At 35.5% G+C, this 22127-nt stretch overlaps 2 protein-coding genes across 5 annotated transcripts in view; both read right to left on the minus strand.

The window, feature by feature from the left end:
• The window catches only part of LOC121415369 (sodium channel protein 1 brain-like), a 31078-nt gene extending 29125 nt beyond the window's left edge, over nucleotides 1-1953 (minus strand). For 2 of the 4 annotated variants that reach the window (XM_041608555.1, XM_041608553.1), the window contains exons 1-2: nucleotides 1630-1952; nucleotides 743-1479 (exon numbers count right to left, since the gene is read on the minus strand). In XM_041608555.1, the coding sequence (XP_041464489.1) occupies nucleotides 743-1060 (318 nt within the window). In that variant the 5' untranslated portion in view covers nucleotides 1061-1479; nucleotides 1630-1952. Of the gene's footprint in view, nucleotides 1-742; nucleotides 1480-1629 lie in introns of all 4 variants that reach the window. The other 2 variants (XM_041608552.1, XM_041608554.1) reach the window with 2 other exon arrangements.
• Nucleotides 1954-16827: 14874 nt separating this feature from the next.
• On the minus strand, nucleotides 16828-21601 carry LOC121415372. The gene is made up of 3 exons (XM_041608557.1): nucleotides 21056-21601; nucleotides 19488-19767; nucleotides 16828-19026 (listed from the first exon to the last, which is right to left on the minus strand). Exons 2-3 carry the CDS (start codon nucleotides 19590-19592, stop codon nucleotides 17629-17631), a joined length of 1503 nt encoding a protein of 500 aa, XP_041464491.1. The 5' UTR covers nucleotides 19593-19767; nucleotides 21056-21601; the 3' UTR covers nucleotides 16828-17628.
• Nucleotides 21602-22127: the final 526 nt, after the last annotated feature.

The following is a 22127-nucleotide window of genomic DNA, read 5'->3' on the forward strand; positions in this document are numbered from 1 at the left end:
CATTTGCATATCACCGGTGTTGTGCATATAACTGCTTTAAGAAAATAAATGAAATTTTAATATATAACTTTCACATTTCAATTCCAATACACACGTGATTTTTATGACATTTTCAGTGTTATACTTAATAATGATTTCTATATATTTTATCAAAATCCACTCTTAAAAGGTACAGTCAGCCAAGTTTGCAGCTGAAAGGGCGCAGTTTTGTATCCTTTAGGAATCTGTAAATTTGCACTTATTAACGCAAATCTATAAGAATCCTGAAATGCGCATGAACCCTTTTAACCTTTTTTCACTGAAGGTTTTAAATTTACACTACTAATGTATGTCACAAAATATTTATTTTATTGGCATGGATTTAGTTTATTTCAAAATTCGAAATTGCATATATCCAGTCGTGAATGAGATACTGCCAATCAACCCTTGGCAGTAACTATTCTAATTATTCACTTTCATATTTTTATTGATTTTGATACCATAACTTCTTCTTCTTCTGGAAACAGTACAGGCCACCGTCTGGTGTATTGTCTTACTGGTGAGGTGCTGCGTGCAAGTGTATGTACATTATCCGATAAAAAATTGCATACAGCGTGCAAGTAAAAAAACTAAAAACATAACACAAGCTCTATCAAACATTTATAGTCTTCCTGATCATGGTCAACAAATAATAATAATGATACTTCGATATGTATGTATATAATATATATATGACAAAAATAATAATGCAAAGATTTCTTACCATATCCTCTTGCCTGGCAGGATCTAATTCTTCAATAGGAGTACTCAAAAGTTTCTTAGGGAAGGGGCCGAGCTTGGCGGGAACTACGGCTCCGGAGGCGAAGTCGGAATCGTACTCGCCGCCGCTGGCCTTGTTTTCCTCCATCTCCTCCTCCTCTTCATCTTCGAGCTCCGGGTGCTTGCCCGATTTAATGAGTTTTTGGCGTTCCAGCTTGGCTTCATATCTCTCCTTTCCTTCGACGATCGCCTCCGCAGTCAACCGCCGATAGTTGACGTTGTTGATGTTTTCTTTCGTGATCACAGCCGCAAGGTCCCCCATTTTGGATGTCGGCGATGTCGGCGATGATGTCGAACCACAATAACCCTTCTATAATCACGTCCTTTTTTATTTCAATGTCACCTATGATATTGGATGTTTTCTATGAGCTTTCTTCCACACTAGCAAATACATTTCCTGGGTAGCCATTTTTAACTAACATGTTGAAAACATTCTAATTTTTTTGTTGTAAAGCATGCGGCTCGAATGTATTCCCGAAAAAAAGTCGCACCGTGGTAAGTCTGAAATGAAAAAAAAAAAGTTTGATGATATTCCCAAGAAAGATATCCAAATCCTTAAATGTCCGGTTCACGGTGAAATATCGGATAAATCCGGCTAACTGGTCACTATCATGAAAATAATGATGGAAAGCTGGTAGAAATTCTATTCCCATCCATTGGCTAGAAGTGATACAGTGTTACCTGCATTGTAAGACGAGAGAGATAGAGAGGGGGCAAGTTATTGATTGCAAGATGGAGGCCATTAGAATGGAGGATATGCCTACGACATCGTGTATAAGAAACAAGCAAATAACAAACATCAAACGAAAGAATAATCATAACTTTATTTACCTTAATTAAGAACTGTTCGTTGACATCGACGTCCAATAGTAATCCTTACGAAAAGACTTGTATATTTCCTTGCTTTAATATAGAAAACAGTTGCAAAGAAGGGGAAAGTGCAGTGTGTCCCCTCTCCGTATTGGGTATACAGAGATGCGCTTGAATCAACAAGGCTATCTTGAGTAATCCTCCGTTCTCTTTTGTTATCGCGGGAAGATATTGAAGTGTCCGTCCGAGGGGGTCATTTTGCAGCCCCCTCGTTGTTGCAGGTTGCCATGGCGTACCCTATTGTATGTGTAGAATGGTCCCCATTACACAACGTAGGCCTACAGCGGCGCTCTTCGTTCGGAAGGAAGAAAATAAGAATCTCGTGGCGTACAGGGGCGCTTCGTCGCTCGGTATCATTCTGCGCAGGACCTACTTCGCTCGCAGAGATGATTCTTAGATTTAGTACAGTGTGCGTCATAAAATATGCCCTGACCTATACTTACGTCGACATTTGTGGGAATTGTTTATCACCCCCCCCCCTACTCAGATATCATTTGTTGGTTGATATGTTCGATAGTCATGTGAGGTATTTAATGGATGCATGCATTTCTTTTGTTTTAAAATTGAGTTTTTTCCCCCTTAGATCAAAGTATTACTTATTTTTATAGTTTATTTGCAGAATATGTAGTGTTTCATCTTTATGACAAATACCAATATATGGAAATAAAAATAGCAAAATAGTACACTCTTTAAGGGTAGTACTCACTTCAAATATCGTTCGTTTTCAAGCACTTGCGTACAGATGGGGAACTTGGGAGCCCCCCCCCCCCGACCAAGAACAATGACAATGAAGAAATAAAGGAAATGAAAACTTGTTGAATGTAATATCATCTGTTTCATATTAGGTCAAAATATTTTACAAACTTAGATTTTGATTTTAAAATGGGAAAAAATTTTGCTCGATCGAAAACAAAATTTTGAAGATCAGTGATCTTTACCTACTCCAGCTTGGCCAATTCATGTACCAATACAATAATAATATGCTTCCTTTTATTTTTCATAACATGTTCTTAAAAAACAGCTCCTCACACAAGTCGCGACGACCTTCATTTGCCCATGCTCAGAACACTGTTCGCCCAAAATACATTTTTATACATAGGGCCCAAAATTTTGGAACTCTCTTCACCCTGATATCCAGTTTTCCCCCTTCTCTTAATTCATTTAAAAGAAAATTAAAATCTATTTTGTTGCAATCTTACAAAACCTTACATTGATTCGTTTTCCTCTATTCCTTTATTTGTTTATTTATTGTTTACAGGTTGCCCTCGGTGTTGGTGTCAGATTGACTACACTTCTCCCCCCCCCCCTCTCTCTCTCTCTCCCTCTACTTCTATCCTTGACTTTCTCTTTCTCCATTTATCCCTTCTTCGGTTTTCGCAGTTTGTGCAGCAATGTTTGTTTATTTTTACCCTTGTTTTGTGTGTTTTATTTTTGTTGTTCTTGTTTTTTTGTGTGTCTTTATGTCTTTTTTTTGTCTCTGCTCATCTTTTAATTTTAATTTCCTTTATTATAATCATTATTCATATCTTTATTTCATTATCTATTTTGTATTGCCGCTCGTTTTTGGCCCAAATAGATTTAAGTGTTATACTTTTTTTTTCTTGAGTGGTCCACACTCTACAAGCTTTGCTTTTCAGTGGGCCACTCCATTTTTCCAACATTTTTTATATATTATCTTCTGTATCAGGTGTATATTCTTTTTATTTGGTTTATTTGGATATTTATGTCATTTGTATTTTCTGATGTTATATTTTATTTATTGTAATTGTTGCTTATACATTTTGTTGGAAAAATTAAAAAAAAGAAAGAATGAATGACTTTCAGAAATTTTCTCTCATAGATCTACGCCATGTTGTGCCCGTTCAGAATGTTTTGCTCATTACGTCATTGGTTTAAAGCAAAGAAACAAAACAGAATGACTTTAACTAAAAAAAAAATAAACCCGATTGATCATCTGATTTGCCCCAATTCATATAATGACAAACGTTAGATATTCATTATCCTGTAATCATAACTGTATCGACGTGTGCTTTTTTTTATACACCTTGTAAACCAAAGGGGATTTTTCTTCAAAAGAGAAATCAGTCGAACTGGCTTATAACGGTCTATTCGTATGCTAATTATAATCCTTCTTAACGGGCCTTTCTCGAGGAGCTTTCGCACAAAACACGCCACGAAAACAGAATCTCCACGCAGCTAGCTGCAGGCAACCACACTTATTCTTCATACACCGGACTTTCCATTTCTTTAGTTGATGCACAAAGTAAACCAATAAAATAAGGAGGATCGAGGTGGTTTAAGTAGACACACTGTGGCCTCTTTATGAGATGTCATATTGGGGGTTGGGGCACTTAGTCCAAATTTGACAACAACTGATATATAAAGGGGAGAACTCAAGAAAGTGAAGGGATAAAAAGAGAAAGAAAAAAGAATAAAAGAAAGAAAGAAAGAAAGAAAGAAAGAGAGAGAAAGAAAAACAGAAAGAAAGAAAAAAATTAAAAAAAAGAAAAGAATAAAAGAAAGATAGAAAAAATAATAAAGAACATATCTTAAAAGAAGACAAAGAGTGGAACTATCTAAATAGATAAAATGGAGAAAAATAATTATGAAAATTCTAGTGAAGAAAAGGAACAAACGGAAATACGGAAGAGCAATTACATTTAATGAATAAGGGCATATCTACTATAAAATGGATAATACACGCCTTAACTGACAATGTATATAATATATAACCATTTATGATATAAGAAGAAAAATATGGTGTAATACAAAATAACGTGGTCCCGTCAAGAAATGCGAAGGCGTCTTGTTATAATCATATGCCATAATAATTATTTAAGGTTTATGATGACAACTTTCTTTTTCAGACTCTGAAGAAAAAAAAACATGGGCTCCTTTAAATTTTGGTTCATTCTGCGATTCTTTATTGTAGATAAGATTCGGTTTGCATAGCCACAGGTGGATGTATTGACATCACCAGGAGATGAAACACAAAAGAAAGAACGGCTAAATACAAACACGATGTTTATCTTTATCCAGAAAGCGTTGAAAATATGCGACACTGAAGCCACCGAAAGGCAATGATGACCTACAATTTTTTCAATCCGGATAATGTAACTGCTGAATCTCTTTTTTCAATTCATTCTTCCTCTGTTATTTTAATGATACGTTGTCATTTGCTTCCTTTAAACCGGTCCATCAATAATTGAGCTTGTTTTCACATAATAAAAAAGAGCTCGTTTATATTTTGATTCTTAGGATGCTTGTGTAGGACGAAGATTATATTTTTTTCTTTTGAAAATTAATTTTAAAATCAGTGAAACTGGGAAAGTGAAATATTTTTTTAAAAATATTATTTGTAAGCGAAGAAATAGACCACGAGGCTCTCATTTTAAACGAAGCCGTCTATAGGAAAGAATGAAAAATAACCCTTTTTTCAAAAGTGGTTAGGTCCATTTCAGTTTGGTTCCAAAAGGGGTTAGGTCCACACAGATTTTTTTTTGGGGGGAAAGAATATTTTTAAATATACGAAGACAGGTAGATTTCTTGTGTACCTAATTATTTTATGTTCTCATGGTAGGGTATCATGAAAATTCAGTTTCGCATAAGAATATTGCAAATGGGGAGAATTAAAAAAATGATTTTCTTGGAGTGACCTAGCCCCTTTTGCAACCAAACTCTTCTGAAGAACTCATTTGTCAAAAGGGGTTAGGTCCATTTTTCATAAATTTAATTGTTTTCTGTCTCTAAACCTCTAAATTTTTAGTCGCTCTGATGATACCAAAGAAAACTTGAAATTCAAGTGAAAACGTGAATGAAAGTGGCAAAAAAATCACCATTAAATCAAAAGAGAATGGATTCATTTCAGTGTATTTGCAAAAGGGATTAGGTCCACAATGATAATTTTTTTAAATATATAGAAAAAATTGAAGACAGGTAAATTTCTTTTATACCCAATTTTATGTTCACTTGATAGGGTAGTACATCGTGACAATTTAGTTTCTAATAAGAATATTGCAATAAGAGCGAATAAAAATCGTGTTTTTCTCGGAATGGTCCAAAGTGGACCTAACACCTTTTGCAACTAAACTCTTCAAGTAAATTCAAATACAGATGTTGCATAATCATAAAGGCCTAGTGTAGACTGTGAGAAGAAAATGGTGTTTTATTTTATAGATTACATGTATATTCATCACAGAAGACATATCGAAAAATCTAGATGAATTTAGACTTTTCACTGTTTTTATAAAATATCTCTGATGCTTTTGTCAAACTCGACGAAGATTTATATTTCAACAAGCTGTTTCTCCGAAGGCATGACGTAATTGTGAATCGGTCCATAACGTGAGACCCCTACAAAGATATGAATTCATTATATAATATATGTTATCGTATAACCCAGGAGCATAAGAACACAATTTAGATGAAAGGGACTGTGGCAGAAAAAAATATTTTCTAGCCTGCGTCCCCCGTTTTCCTAATACGCTATGAAAAATCAAAGAATATTAACCAAAAAAAAAAATGAAATTGTGTCTATAGATATTTTTACCGTAAGAGATTAAATGAAAATCATATGTTCTTTGGTCTATCTGCACCAGTGGCGTACCGTGGGTCACGGCATTGGGGGGGCACCAGCAAAAATTTTGGGTCACTGAGGAAGCGCGCGAAGCGCGCTCAGTTGTCAGGTATACTGACCTAATAGAGATATTTTAAGGACATGCAGTGCCATCAAACGAATATGTATCTCACTGATTAAATAATGCGAGCGCGAAGCGCGATCTGAAAATTTTTGATATTGAGGGCTAAAAATTGACATTATATGCAAATTGTTTTGTAATCATGATACTTAACTGTCTCGTTAAACCAACAATGCGAGCGCGAAGCGCGAGCTAAAATTTTTGTATAAATTGACCCTAAACAAGGAAATTTTATTTATTATATTTTAGAATTCATTAAGAGTATAAATATCTCACCATAGTCATCTAATGCTAGTGCCATCCTTTGCTGATTTTGTTAGAATTACATCTAAACACAGTCATGAAGCACCTTTTGTAGTCATGTAATCATGATTATCATACGTATCTTACTAATCAAATTCTGCAAGCGCAAAAGCGCGAGCTGAACATTTAGGAAATATAGACCTGAAGAGGGGCATTCTAAGGGTTGTTTGTATGAATTCTCTAAGACCCTACGTATTTCACTAACCAAATGATGCGAGCGCGAAGCGCGAGCTAAAATTTTTTGATATTCAGATCAGAAAAATTGACATTTTAAGGACTATAGTTACGAATCCATTAAGTCAGAGTATACATATCTCACCATAGTCATCTAATGCGAGTGCCAAGCGCTTGCTGATTTTGTTAGAATTACATCTAAAAAAAGGAGCACTTTTTGAAGTCATTGTAATCATGATTATCATACGCATCTCACTAATGAAATACTGCGAGCGCGAAGCGCGAGCTGAAAATCTAGGAAATTCAGACATGAAGAGGGCATTACAAGGCTTGTTTGTAGGAATTCACTGAGACCCCACGTATTTCACTAACCAAATGATGCGAGCGCGAAGCGCGAGCTATAATTTTTTGATATTCAGATCAGAAAAATTGACATTTTAAGGACTGATTTTAGGAGTTCATGAAGAGCAGAAATCTCACCAATCCACTAATGTGAATGTTAGCACGGACAGGAAATGTTTTATATTAAGACCTTAAAATACGGCAATAACTTTCAGTAGTCATGAAAAAGAAGAATATATCACTACTTAAAACAATAATAACTCTAATTGCGAGAAAATATATTATTTTGTTGTATATTGATTTGAAAACGGGAGGCTTTAATACAGCAGTTTTATATGTCTCGTTAAAAAGTCTATGCGAGCACCTGGAACAATGAAGACACAATTAAGCAAATAATGTTTCATTAAGTTGTGAAAAATGCTTCTTATGTTATATAACATAATATAACACTATGATAAACAACAATTTCTTCTTTCCCCCACTACGTTTCTCTTCCTTTTTCCCTCTTTTTCTCCTTTTCCCCGTTTTTTTTTTTTGGCCAGCCGATTGGGGGGGCACGTGCCCCCCCATGCCCCCCCGTAGTGACGCCACTGATCTGCACACCTATATTACGATCAAGCGCTGGCTATTTATAGGGCTATTCCTATTTAGCAATGTTATTTTTATCTCATAGTCTATGCAAATATTATTTTCCTTCCATTGTAATGATAGTGGTTATATGAACATTAATATGTACCGAACAAAGAATGGAATCGAGGTTGTTCGATTTCTACTGAATTGCATTGGTAAGGATTTGACTTGATTTACACGCAAACGTGAAAAAGTAGAAGTTTCCCTTCAAAATCTGTATTTGTATGCGAAATCGTAAAGAAAAATATTATTCATTGATCGGACCTTGCTTGGACCTGTTTTAAAGTAGTTTTCGACCAATAGATTTTGTCAGGCCAAGAAGTAACATTTTATATCATTATGTTATATTACTTTTAGCGTTTACTTTATACGTTTGTTAAAAATTTGAAATGAAATATTTTTTTAATCAATCAAGTAATAAATATAATAAACAAGATATTTCTTTTAATCCAACCTTCAGTTAGAAATTAAGCCTAAATAAAAAAAATATAAAAAAACTGCTCTTGAATCTTGATGAATACTTGTCCAAAATATGAACCCTATAGAGCACCTTTAAGTGACCTTACGTTAATTTATCTCCTTCCTGTCAACGAGGAGAGAAGCAAATTATCACCAAATTAATATTGCTGCTTTTTTTCTGGTCAGACAATTACCGACAGCGACAAAATATCAATACCGGAAAATGGCGTACTCACAGAGGCAGGTGATGTCACAAGAAGTGGCGCCATTATTGACACAAGGCTGACTATTCGAAGATGGTATGGGGTCTTCTTAAGAGGTGAATGCAGCATCATTTGAGTTCTTGTTTAAGAATGTTCTGGTGCAGGAGTGGTGCCGGGATGGGAACAGGGGTGATAGCCCGCCCCCCCCCCTGCGAATTTTTAAGTGGTAGAAAATGGGAGGGGAGAAGAGAAAGGGGGAAAAGATGAAGAAAAGAAAAAGAGGAATATAAAAGAGAAATGTCTGGGTGGTGTAACATTACAATACCCTGCACTTTTGAGGTAACCTTTAGGCCTTCTTGTCCCCCCCCCCCCCCAATATCCTGTAACGGCCCCTGACCTAATGTGTGATAAGTGACCGATTCAAGAGTGGTGGTGGGGAGATATAATTTATTTATAGTCTAATTCAGCTACTTTATTTATTCAATCATTCATTTGTATCTGTTAGTCATTTTAACTTTTCATCATCTGATAAATATATATTAATAAAACCCTTCTTTTATATATTCATTTATTCATGTATTTATTTATTTATGTGTCTATTCATTTTGTTTAATTATCTATCAATTCATTCCTTTGTTGATTAATATTCTCATTTTGGCATCTTTTTTCTTTCATTTATTTATTCATTTGCAGTTTCGTTTGTTTGTTTATTTCGCAGTCATTTAATTCTTATACTACATAAAAGTGTTTATCTACTTACTAAAAATTCGCATGGTATTGTAGGGGTGTAAATGAATAGAGATAATTACACAACATTACAGCTTCTTGACTGTTGCTAATGCATTCCACTTGTTTGTTTGTTGTTTTTTGCTTTTATTTACACCCAATTTCAAGTCTGGTTGAGCTTCACCTTTAATGTGTGCTTAATAAATGACTGAATATATCAATAACATTTCTACCCCAAAATTTGTCAATATTTTAGAAACGCTTTGGACCTATATATATATAGGTCCATGCTTTGATCCAGGTATTTCGCCCAATTTCTCTTCGTCAAATGCGTTATATGAAATTTCACGTCAGAAAAATTTACTTTGTTTCGTTAATTTTGATATAGATTAATTATGTTTGCATTCATTTTTGATATTGTGTTAATAATTGTTTACAGTAGTGTCCAAATTACATCGGTAAATTGGTATTTCGTCCTCCCACATAAGAATATGATAATGAAGTCTGCAAATTAAATTTGTAAAGTCGGTTAATCGGAAATATAATCTGTAATCTAATTCATTACAATCATACAGATGAGGCAATCTTGAAATGTAGGCTAATGAGATTCGAAGAATCACTATTTCAAGGCAATTTTCGAGAATTCTATCTGAAGAGACAGAATAAACCAATTAATGAGTAGACATGTTCTATCGACAAATGCGATGTAAGATAAATAGGATAAATATAGCTGTATAGATTATTTATTTTTTAAAATCAGGATAATGAATGCTTAAGCGTATACATTTTGCTTCATCGTTTTTCTTTTTCTTGTTGGCATTTTTTACATCTTTAATGTCATGTTACCATAAAAAGAAAATGTTATTTCAATCTCCAATTCCAACTCGATTATGATATAATCATGTATTTCATTGGTAAAACTTACAACTACTATTTTTATATTCATACATATATATATATAATTTTGGAGCGAGAGGATAATGCTCTCGTTTTGTATAAACTTTAGATGGTTATCAAAGTACAAGGTTGTATGCTGGCTGAATCACGCGATATTCTGACAATGAGTGGGCTTAATTAGTGTTAATTGTTAATATCTTTTACTTAACCATTTTTGTCTAAAAATATTCGCAATAGAGTGAAATGATTTTTGTCATTAATATACAGTGACATACCGGGAAATCTAAAATACTTTTCAAAAACTTGCTTAATTCTGAATTCTGGTTTGATTAAATTTGTGCGTTATGTGGATGAAAAAGAAAATATAATCAACATGACCATAAACATCATCATGGCAATCTTAATTTCTCTTCATTTTGTCCTCCTCATTTTTTTTTTTTTTTTATTCTCCTCCTCATTTTTCTTCTTTTTCTTTTTTTTTCTTCTTCACTTCTTCTTTTTCCTCCTCATTGTTCTTTTTCTCATCCTACACTTTAATTTTCTTCTTCTTGTATACTGCAAACTTGTGTTTATCTGCTTTTACGTCTGAATATAGAAAACAAATAGTTAAATGAAAGAATGAATACAATAATGCATAAATATATGAGTAGATGAATAAATAAATAAATCTGAATGAACTTTGTTGACAACTCTTCTGAATTCGTGCAAAAGTGCATGTAGTTTGGAGACCGGGTCTCCTCTCAAAAATCAACTGGAGAGGTGTGTCTATTTCCGACATAACGACGAGTGAAATTATCTTGTCCTTGCAGTATACCTGAAAAGGTCTCTATTAAATGTCTCGACCCAGATCACATCACGCAATGAGTATATACTTTTTACAAGACTTGATTGGATGTACCCGAGTCGACTGGTAAGAGATCAATCAATTATGCAAATTAGGAACTCCTTGTCAGTTTTTTTTTGCCTGACCAACCCACAGGCTTCCCATTACATTACTCATTATATCGTGTAGTACATGACTGTGGTTGACTTTCTGTTCATATCACAATATGGCAATTGCTTGAATTTTGCTTCATTGTCTATATCAGCGAAGAGAAAACTTGGGATTTTAGCCCGTGATGTATGAGCTTCGATATTCCCCACCTTCTCCCTCTCCATGCTCCCCCCCTCGACCACCCCCCCCCCCTCTCTCTCTCTCTCTTCATCTCTGTCCGCATGCCCCCCCCCCCCCCCCCTCTTCTCTCTCTCTTGCTTTCTCAGTGAATATCGCCCTTTCATTAATTTATTCTTCCCTTCTTTTTATTGTTTCCCTTTCCACTTCCTTAGTGGGAGAATGGAAAAGGGTTAGTAGCATCAATTTTGCTCCTTTTATTTTAAGTAAAAAAAAAAACCTGCGGATATTGGGGTTTGTTCACTATAAACATGACCTTGTTTTATCATTTATGATTTTAACTTAGAGTATCCTTTAGAATGACATTCTCATCTATATCTCATGAAAAATGTAGTTGAAATTTTTTTTTTACAAAACGGGCTATTTTTAATGGAAATCCGTGTTAACGGGCCTGTTTTGATCATTACAACAAAATACCCTTCAAAATGGTATATTTACATTTATTGGAAGGATTTGTCTCTAAGAAATTTCAATTTCATTGCATTAAATACATTCATACAGGTATACTTTTTCTTTATTTCGACCCATCAACTTCTCAAAAAATCTTCATTGAGAAGTATTTTATTCTTTACATTTCCCTCTCTTCCACTCACTCTCGTTTTTTGCTATACGCTTTCCCCGTTCAACTTCGATTGTCCAGCATTCATTGTGTCACATCTATACCACCCCCCCCCCCCCCCACGTCCCCAACCCCACTAAATTAGGTCCACCTCTCCCTCTTGTTCATTCTTGTTTGTTCTGTAATAGTTATATTGATCGCGTCACGTCAATTGACAAGAACTTCTTCTCCGGGCTTCTTCTACGGTCAGATAGTCAACAGATGTCGCTCTGACAAAATAATGTTGATGTTATTTTCACAAACTTGCGTAACAGTTGTACATACATGTATGTTACTTCAACATGTTCAAGGAGCTTAGAGCCTGTCAAAGAGTTGAAGTTTGGGAAATTCACTTTAAAAATAAGAATTATCAGTTGTAATAATGATAATAATAATAAAAATAATAATAATAACGACGTTTTTTTACCCAGGTTAGCCACTTCAGTTAGGAAACTGCTCTACCAGCGGGCCCTGCATAACATTATATGTTATTATAACCCTTCTCCAATCTAAATGCTGAGCGCCTAGCAAGAAGGCAGAAGGTATCATTTTTGTAAGTCTGTGGTATGACTCGGACGAGGATCGAACCCACGACCTCCCTTTCATGAGGCGGACGCTCTACCACTGATCCACCATTTTTCCTCGTTCAGCATTTGAAGATTGTCTGGTTAGATTATTATCACTCAGAGTAACCTTTTCCGTTGCCTAGCTTTCAACCATTTTGTTTTGATAGAAACTCTATTATCACCCCCCCCCCATCCTCCACACTGAACATGCTGAATGGAGCACCAAAGAGACGAAATCCTGATGTTTATTTTTATTTATTTTTTTTCAGTTCATTGATGAAAATCAAAATTTGTGGATGGTTTCTTGAAACAAAAAGTGAAAGTGAGAACATGTGAAGTCTCGGTAATAACATCAGAGGATCAAACAAAGAGCTTTGATTTCATCGAATCTGTCAAAATAAATTCATTGGTATCGAGACAAGATTCAGGCATCATTTATGTTCTTTGTTTCTGTTTGACAAATTCAGCATGATTATCTCAATGTTTTGACATGCATTATAACGCCCCTTCATTCTGACCAATACATGCCTTTGTTTAATTAGATATATTGAGTGATACAACTCATCATTCATTAAGGGCAAAGTCCACCCCCAACAAATTGAACTGAATTTTAAAAAAGAGCAAACAAAGCACACAAAAGCAAAACAATAAAAATCACTTACAGAAATTTATAGTTCGTTTAAATTCTTAAAAAATCAATTTCTTATCATAAGCGTTATGGAATTGGCAGCTCACCTTTTCATTTGTAGTTTCGCAAATAAAATTTGAAGTATTCAATTTTTTTCTCTTATAACATAAATCGTGATTGAATTTCTTCCTAAACATGTTTATGGCTATGATTGTAACGTTTTGTTTTCAAATTTACACAAAATGTAATATTTTATGTAATAATAATAACGCAGTTCTTGTATAGCGCATATCACATTATGTCATAACGTCCCTATGCGCTTCCAAATGACTTGGATATTATTACCCTGGCTTTAGCCCCGCAGCCTTTTACAGCGCGGTGGCATTTCAAGGAATAAAGTCATGCCAGGTACCCATTCACCTCATATCACCTGGGTAGAGTGCAGCACAATGTGGATGAATTTCTTGCTGAAGGAAATTACGCCATGGCTGGGATTTGAACCCACGACCCTCTTTTTAAAGTCAGACGACTAATCCACTGGGCCACAACGCTCTACATTATATTTCCTGTAATAAAGTACAAATACTGAATGTATGGCATCATCCTCAAAAGTAATGGTTTTGTAAAATTAAGTGATTCAGGGATTTGGTTGATATATAAGAAATTTATTGCACATTTTTTTCTGCACATTTTTACAAAAAAAATAATACATAAGTATATATTGCCCACCCTTCTCCCCAAGGCAAACACCCCCTGATAGTATGGCAATGGACATATTTGTTTTGACATACCCTTTTCCTTCTGCTTTTCTATTTTGTTTCAAAGTTTTGTTGTTGGTCTTACCATGCTTCCGATTATTCCAAACAACAATACCACTGAACTCAAATGGTAATCGTACTTTAGGAAGGCCAAACAGTCACAGGAGATGTGTTTTATTTGGGTTGTCAGGGATTGGGGAGGGCAAGAATTACCTTCGGAAATGGTGATACAAGGCGGCCGTTTAGGGAGTAGTTCATATGCTTTTTAACATTTCTATCCGAATCGCCACCCCTTCCCCCCTCTCTCTCCTCTTCCCCCCCCCCCCTCCCTCTCTTCCTCTGTGTCTCTCTTTTTCGAACATCTTTGGCTATGTTCAGTTGAACATCTACCATAATTATAGTATAATTATGTGCATATTTAATTTGTCTTATTGCATGAGATCAGAAGCATAACGTTAAAAAAAACAATATTGATTCTTACGATAATGTGCAATTTATCGATATATTTTATCACGTAATTATCAGACAATAGATATTCAGTCACAGTTGCCTGAATTAAAATTCTTATCACAAGAAAATTCTAGCTGTATATACGGCGTGAATAAGATGGATATAGTACACTGTTAGAAAAGCAGATTTTACAGAAGAAAAATTAAAAACAAATTTTACATAAAGAAGTAACCAAATCATTCTGTAAATTGTTAAAACGGGAAAGATTTTACAGAGCAGGGTTTTTTTTAAAGGGGGAAAACAGTTTTATTATAATAAATTTGTAAGGCTACATACACCAAATATCTATTTTCTGTAATTTTACACAAATGCATGCAATATTACATAGTGCAGTAAGATTACAGGTGTTCTCGAGACTCTGCTGCAGGTCCTTTTTTTAGAAGAAAATTTCTAACAGTGTACAGTAATCTATCCCCTCTGTGATGTCTGCTTTTTTATTTCCCTTTCACTTGGAAAAGACATAATGACCTCCGATGACACCTAGATGACGTTACACTTGATCTTTGACATTGGGGAAACCCGCCAGGACCATAAAACTGTTCAATCACATATTGGCGTATCAATTGAATACAAAAGGCAAAGTTATTGTGCATAATTATCCGATGACTATTTAAAATATGATAAGAACATGAAAAAATATGTACATGCACATGTAGACACACATAATCTTTATCTTTTATTATCTTTTTTTGACCGGTCAATATCCTTCATTGCAAAACTATATTAATCCACTATGGTGAACGCGAATCACAAAATATTGAATACATGATAAGTTTCATCCTATGAATGTACACTGTTAGAAAAAATAAAAGAAGTTCCTGCAGCAGAGTCTCGAGAACACCTGTAATCTTACCGAATTGCGTAATCTTACAGGAAATTGGTAAAAAACCCGTGATTTTACAGAAAATAAACAGAAGATTTTGTAGAAAGCAATAACAGAATCATTCTGTAAATTTATAAAACAAGAACTTTTTCTGCAATTTAACAGAACAGGTCTGTTTAAAAAGGGGAAAAGGGTGTTTTATTCAAGGAAATTTGTAAGATTCCATACATCAAATACCAATTTCCTGTAAGATTACGCAATTCGGTAAGATTACAGGTGTTCTCGAGACTCTGCTGCAGGAACTTCTTTTATTTTTTCTAACAGTGTAGATGTACTTTATACCGTATAAAATTAGCTTGGATGAACTCTTATGACAACTGAGGTATAATATGAAACTAATGGCTGAAAATAATAAAATTTTAACAGCAAAACACTGACAAAATTGATCAAAAAGCGGGTGATGGCATTTTGAAATTCTACATTATTCCAGTAAAACAGTTATATATGTTATCGTGAATATTCATTAGATGAGCTGATGACGTTACCCCCTTTTTCTTTGGAAGAAGTAGGATCTACTGTTAATTTAATGTGTAACTCTATCATTACCGAAGGCCAAACCAACATCGATACAGGCGAGATATTTAAGGTCTATGGAAAATTAGATAAGTAAGAATTTTTAGAAAATATTAAGCAAAATAAAGTGAGGATTTGACATCATCAGCTCAGTTGCTCTATGAAAATGAAGTTACACATACATTATAATTGTTTCACCGAAACCTCATAAATTCAATAACTATAATTTCACACGGTTTCCTTGGTTTTTATGTTCTATACAGTGCTTTTAAAAAAAAAGTTTACACTTAGAAAAAATCCTGTAAAATTATATATTTTGTAATATCCTGACGATTTTTCCACATTTTAGCATTGGTACAGATCCATTTAAGCAAATGACGAAATAACTGTTTCCGCTTGAGTGAGCACCACTTAGTTTTGAAAAGTTGGTGAAAAATGATTTTCGCAGACCTTTGAAATGGTTATGCGAATAAAAGTACACCTTAATCATAAAGAACACGTGGAAATTAGCAAGTAAAATTGATATGAAGATATCTTTTACCTTTTTAACTTTTTTCCTTGCCCAAAACACTTCGAAGAGTGCATTGCGCCCCATCCCACTCCCCCACACACCGAGTCCATCGTGACGATATTTGCTTTACACTGAGCTGTGATTTACATGAAATGGCTTAGGCTTGATTTTCATTTTGTTAATCATTGCCAAGCTTGGTAAAAGTGTGGAGAAACAAGTATTAACTGAAAATGAAATGTACACCAACTTTAAATGATAAAAACTTAGTGAAAAATGCTGGAGATGTCTGATAAAGACTTTTGTTCAGATTCAGTTATGTCCTCAGATCCAGCTGGCACAAAAAGGGTAAAGGTTGTGCTTACTTAGTGTTGAAATTTCAGATTACAGATTTCTGCGAGCTTTACAAAAATGGACAGTGCTCACTCAAGTGTAACATTCTGTCAAAACTTTAACCTTCATTGGATAGATGAGACCCAAACCCATAATTATATGTGAAAAAATTACGCACATGTTGTATATTTTTTAGCTCCAGGGCTTTTTCAAAGTGTAAACTTTTTTTTTTGATACGCACTGTATAATATTTTTCATCATAATCGTGCCAAGCCAAACTAATTACTGTTTACATGGTTTAGATTTATATCAGGAGACAATTTGTCATCTTTTCAGACCAATTGTTGTACGAGTATAATTATCGTATGAATTTAGTCATCATAATTATAGTAAACAAATAACAAGTACATAAACAAATAGACTTAGGTAGGCTTGCCAGGATATTAAGTAAACTTCTTTTTTTATCTCATGCCAATTTCAACTGTATATCTAAACGAACATGAATTTGAGAAACACATCGTTTGCAAATATCTAGTTATTGCTAATTGTTTTGCAAAATCATGCAAATTACGAAATTGGGGAAGACTGGAAAACGGGGTATTAAGAGATACATGGAAAACATAAGAAGATAAAGAAGAGTGCTGGTAAGTACAATTAAACATAGGCAAGATAATGAGAAAGGAAATATAGATCAATGAGGAAATTCAGGAATAGCAATAAGAAAGCGAGAGAGAGGGGGGGAGGGAGAAAGATGTTAAGAAAGGAAGATAACATAAAGGTAGTAAATAAGAGAGAAGAGTGAGCTATATGGGGAAATTAGACAATGGACACTGTAAAAAAACGCTGTTTAAAAAAAATAAGCACGTTGATTAAGCCTGTCACTTTAAAAACTTGTTTAAATTTTTAAACTATAGCTTATTGTTTTGATTTGTTGAAACTTAAAAAAAATGTTTATAACAAGAGTGGCGAGCTCAAACAGCATTCTTAAAATTTTAAACAGCGATTTTAAAGTAAAAATTAACAGTCATAGACCAAGAGGGTATATAAGAAATGATTTTTGATCATGTCATAATACTGTCATAAGAAGGAGGATCTTCGGCCTGTTGGTTCTGCGTTGCCTCAAAAGAGGGAGGAGGTCGATCTTCAACTGGTGACGAAACGTGTTCCACTTCGTTATACGTTGGTGGGAGATCATAATGTCTATTCACCTCGGCCATCGCCGACAGCACATCGTGATCGACCAAAGGCGACCTTGGTGACGTCGTCGTCCTGAACGCTCGTCGATTCGCAGCCAGTCTCGACATCGTCCCCGATGTAGAGGAGCTAGCGGATGATGATGATGATGACGTTGTTGATGCTGAATGACTGGCTGTTGGATGAGGACGACGCCGACGTTCAGCTCTTTCGATGTCGTCCATGACAGACATCTGGCACAGATACAGGATTCCGCCGCAGGCCCCAAGGAAAACCATTGCACCTGCTGGAATGCCAAGAAAAAAGGCAAAGTACATTCCGATTGACGGGATGCATTCTGTTCGAATCGTCATCGGCCATGCAGTCGCGTTTTGCTTCATCTCTATCATTATCGAATTGGCTTTATTCGGGACGGGAAGCAAGCAGTGCTCTGTATTTTTGCAGCTCGCGTATAAGGCAACTTCATCGAATACAAGCTCTTTCCTTCTAAAGGAAAACGTAGCAATGGTAGAAGTATTTGAGCTGCTAGGTGTTCCTGTATTTGCGATTGTAAAAACAAAGGCATAGGTATCCGGAGACGAGAAGACTGAAAAGTGATAACTAGAAGCCTTATGAAATAACGAACAAGGAGAAAAGGTGTGTATTAAGGATCCAGTGACTTGGCGGTTTTTAAGAATCTTATCCAAGTCGCCCTTGCCTTCCACAAGGTAAAGTTCTATGTCTAAGTCCGGACAAAGACTAATCGTCACCTCAGAGCCAGAGTCAAAATGTGAGGCCCAATAATTGAAATACTCATGGCTAGGAAATGCCATCGTTTCCTGAACGGTATAAGAACTCGTTTGGTAGCTACGGTAGGGTGTGTCTAGCAGCATATATGCGTCAAACAGGGGAATATTATTTTCAGTATAAGAGTGCAACATTGCTGGTTTCATTTGTTCTGAAGACCTCGACGATGATAGTGACGACGATGATGACGACGACGACGACAATGGAACTGGATTCTGCTGCATTGGAACATTGACCATGCTGTAACTGGAGCAGAGTAGCGGTGAGAAATTCATATCCTGACTGATGATTGGTCGCTGGTCTCCGATTCCGAGAATGATATCAATGCTACCGAGAGAGAATCGGACGACGAGAGCCGTGAGGATAACGGACAATGCGAGGATGAAGAAAACAATGACGGATTTCTTCTTTTTGCTCATTCCTTTGTTATTATAGTAGCAATTACGACAACATTCTGGTGCAGAGTCACAGTCAACTATCTGTATGTAAACGAAAATAGAAAAGGGGGGTTAGGGTTATCAATATCGTGTGCGCGAAAATGGGGGATCGAGCAACTAAGAATTTATTGTTCACTTCTTGCACCCAAGCCTCCCCCCCCCCACCATTGTAGCGCCACACACCTGCACCTGGATAAGTTCATTTATTGTAGTCCAAGTTCATGGAAATGTGCTTTCCTTAAGTTAAACGTACATGAAACACATATAAAGGATGCGAAAACATCGAAAATGGCGAACAATACATGGGACAAAATTCAATATGATTCCTTACTTGAAGTCACGGCATTCATGGATGGAACACTTGTGACTACGAAATGGATTACTCATGGCATCTAATGGAACGAAACCCTTGTTTCGAGGTTGGTAATAAAAAAAAGACCTATACTCATGGGCTAAATCAGAGAACTTCAGAAAGACGTGATCATTAGTTTATATTCTCTTACCTCGTCTAGTGGTATATTCCACTGGTATCCATTCCATTGCTCATCTATTCTCCTGCCACCAGCTACAGTTCTCCCTTCTCTACCACTGATAGATACCGGATCCATGTTCGTGGAGTCTCGCTCAGTGCCGCGCGAAGCTCAATAATTAGGTGTCGAGCTTATATCAAGGAGTTCTCCGGACGCCGTCTTACTTGTTCTGCTGCTCAGATTTTGGTGACTGCCGAATGTGTATCACGTGAACATTACCATCAATATTCCATTGGTTTATCCGATGAAGTGCCTAGTGATAAAAACATTTATAATATAACAATTATAGACCGGGGTGTGGTGTCGGAGGAGCTGAGTATCCAGGGAGGAAATTTGTGACGTCACCGATTTGGTACTCTATAATGTTTCAGTTAGGCGCAGAAAACGTTTACGTTAGGCATATAGTCGTATGGACATAAAAATTGTCTTAAATTCTATTTGGGTTGCATTGGAATTGTGCAACATTTTTCAGTTAGGTAAAAATCACAAGAAGAATCACAGGCACGTAGTTATATATTTGGACATACAATCGACTTATTTTCAATAGGTTGTCTTTCACACGAATGTCCATGAAAATAGTTTGTTTCTAAAGACTGTTTGCATGATTGAGTACCCATTTGAAAGTTGCATGGTTCCACTGTATGTGGAATTTTTGTTTTCTGCAGTGGATCTGTGTGTTAACATACATGCAAACAGGGTAAATTTGTACATTTATATTTACATGTATTTATTATTTTGATGCATTTATTAATTATTTGTGACTGATAAGTGAAATGTACTTTTTATTCTTATGCACTTTTCTGTTATTACGAGTCTTTTGTTTTTTTTTAATGACATGACAATGAAATATATTTGCATCGAATTGACTCAAAGATTTCTTTTTTTCAATTTCAGACACGAGAAAACAGCCTAAATGGGTATTTCACGCACATTATGTTGTGATTTTCGTCTACGGCTCACCGTGTGGGCCTATGACAGAATACCTGGGGCAGAATATCACAATATATTCACCATGCAGTTTTGTGAATATCATATATTTCAATCAACTATTATAACGTATCCATGCATGTAGTTGTTGAATACATCTGGATGTGTTATAGGATATTCACACAAAACGAGAGGATCGAGTCCCATAAGCGATCATCGATCGAGGATCTTATTTGATATACCTGTCTTTCTATGAATTATGGCCGTGCACAGCAAAAACTGTGGTGTTAACCGGTGTACATAGAGGACCACCACATCAGTTATTTTACACCGGTGTTAAATTGGTGGTGATAGTTTTACACATATATGTGGTATTACAACACCTTTGGTTGTTACATTTACACTCTTTGGTGTTATGTTCAATCTCTAGGGTGTAATTTTAACACCTCAGGGTGTGGTCCTCTATTAACACCAATTGATGTCAGTTTTAACACCACAGTTTTTAGAGTGTGGTAAATATGCATCATAAGAAGAACATAATTATACAGATCGATGAGAAGCTTGGATATAATACGATTTTTCAGTCCTTAATAATTATAGTCAATTATACTCACAATGTCACACCTTGTCCATATTTGCCACGTTGATTTCAGCTATGTGTCACTATTTGAAAGCCTACACAAACAAGTTGAATATCCCATTGACTGTTCAGGCCGCCTTTCTACCATCACTGGTATAGAATCTGCCCGGCTGATAATGAACTGCGCTGGAAAAAACCTACTGTTTATCTACATCACCTGCATTTATTGTAATCCGGGATTGTAATACTGTGCTGATTATGTGTAGAATATATACGTCATATATTCCTATGATCAAACTTATAGTATTGATCTTGTTTAATTTTATGGTACTCCGTACGTAGAAATGAACTTAGAGCTTAGTGACAGACAGTATCATGGGGTCCAAATTCGTCCAGGTAACTTGACAAAAATAGATTGTTTGATCAAAATGCGGACTTTGTACTCCGTTTTATTGGATGATTAGAGTCTATCCAATGCAGATCCATGGCGTACTTTATTGCTTTTTTGCAGACTGTCGATATACGAGTCAAACGAGTATTAAGGAATCTGTTTAGGATACGTTGCATTGATTTAAAAAAAATGAGTGGGCCAAAATAATGTGACATTTTTCAAAGAGTCTATATAACAAGGATTAGATTGATTAGTTTTTTCATAGATTAAACAGTGATATACTTTACTTGGATAATTATTGAAATTCGATGAGGATATGATGTTGAACATTGTAGTTACCAAGGCAAAATATTTCGCACTACTTCCCGAGTATTACCCCCCCCCCCCTAGGCCTATACGCCCTTGCCGTTTCCGTGTTCCTGCCGATTTCAGGTTCAAAACTTTAACAATGAATGGATAAATGGATATGCAGGTATTATTATTTGTGAAAGAAATACGTGTGGTGATCCTGAATTTCGTCATCTTTTTAATGCCCCTTTATCGCAGGTCAGTATATTAAATCTAAATTTCACGCTTTGCCCTTGCCTTTTTGGTTGAAATGTTACATTGCATTCAAAGTTACATTGTACGTGCTTACAATAACCCTTTGGAGGGCTGACCATGCTAAAATTCACAATCATATGGTCATTTTTACGTTTTTGTACACGGTTTTGGG

This window comes from Lytechinus variegatus, chromosome 5, assembly GCF_018143015.1.
Source record: "Lytechinus variegatus isolate NC3 chromosome 5, Lvar_3.0, whole genome shotgun sequence".
NCBI classification, from domain to species: domain Eukaryota; kingdom Metazoa; phylum Echinodermata; class Echinoidea; order Temnopleuroida; family Toxopneustidae; genus Lytechinus; species Lytechinus variegatus.

Bases quoted from the DNA above. Each gene is read 5' to 3' on its own strand.
- LOC121415372 (XM_041608557.1), bottom strand. From the start codon at position 19,592: ATGGATCCGGTATCTATCAGTGGTAGAGAAGGGAGAACTGTAGCTGGT. The intron at 19,027-19,487 runs GTAAGAGAATAT...GTTTACATACAG, and splicing joins GGAATATACCACTAGACGAG to ATAGTTGACTGTGACTCTGC.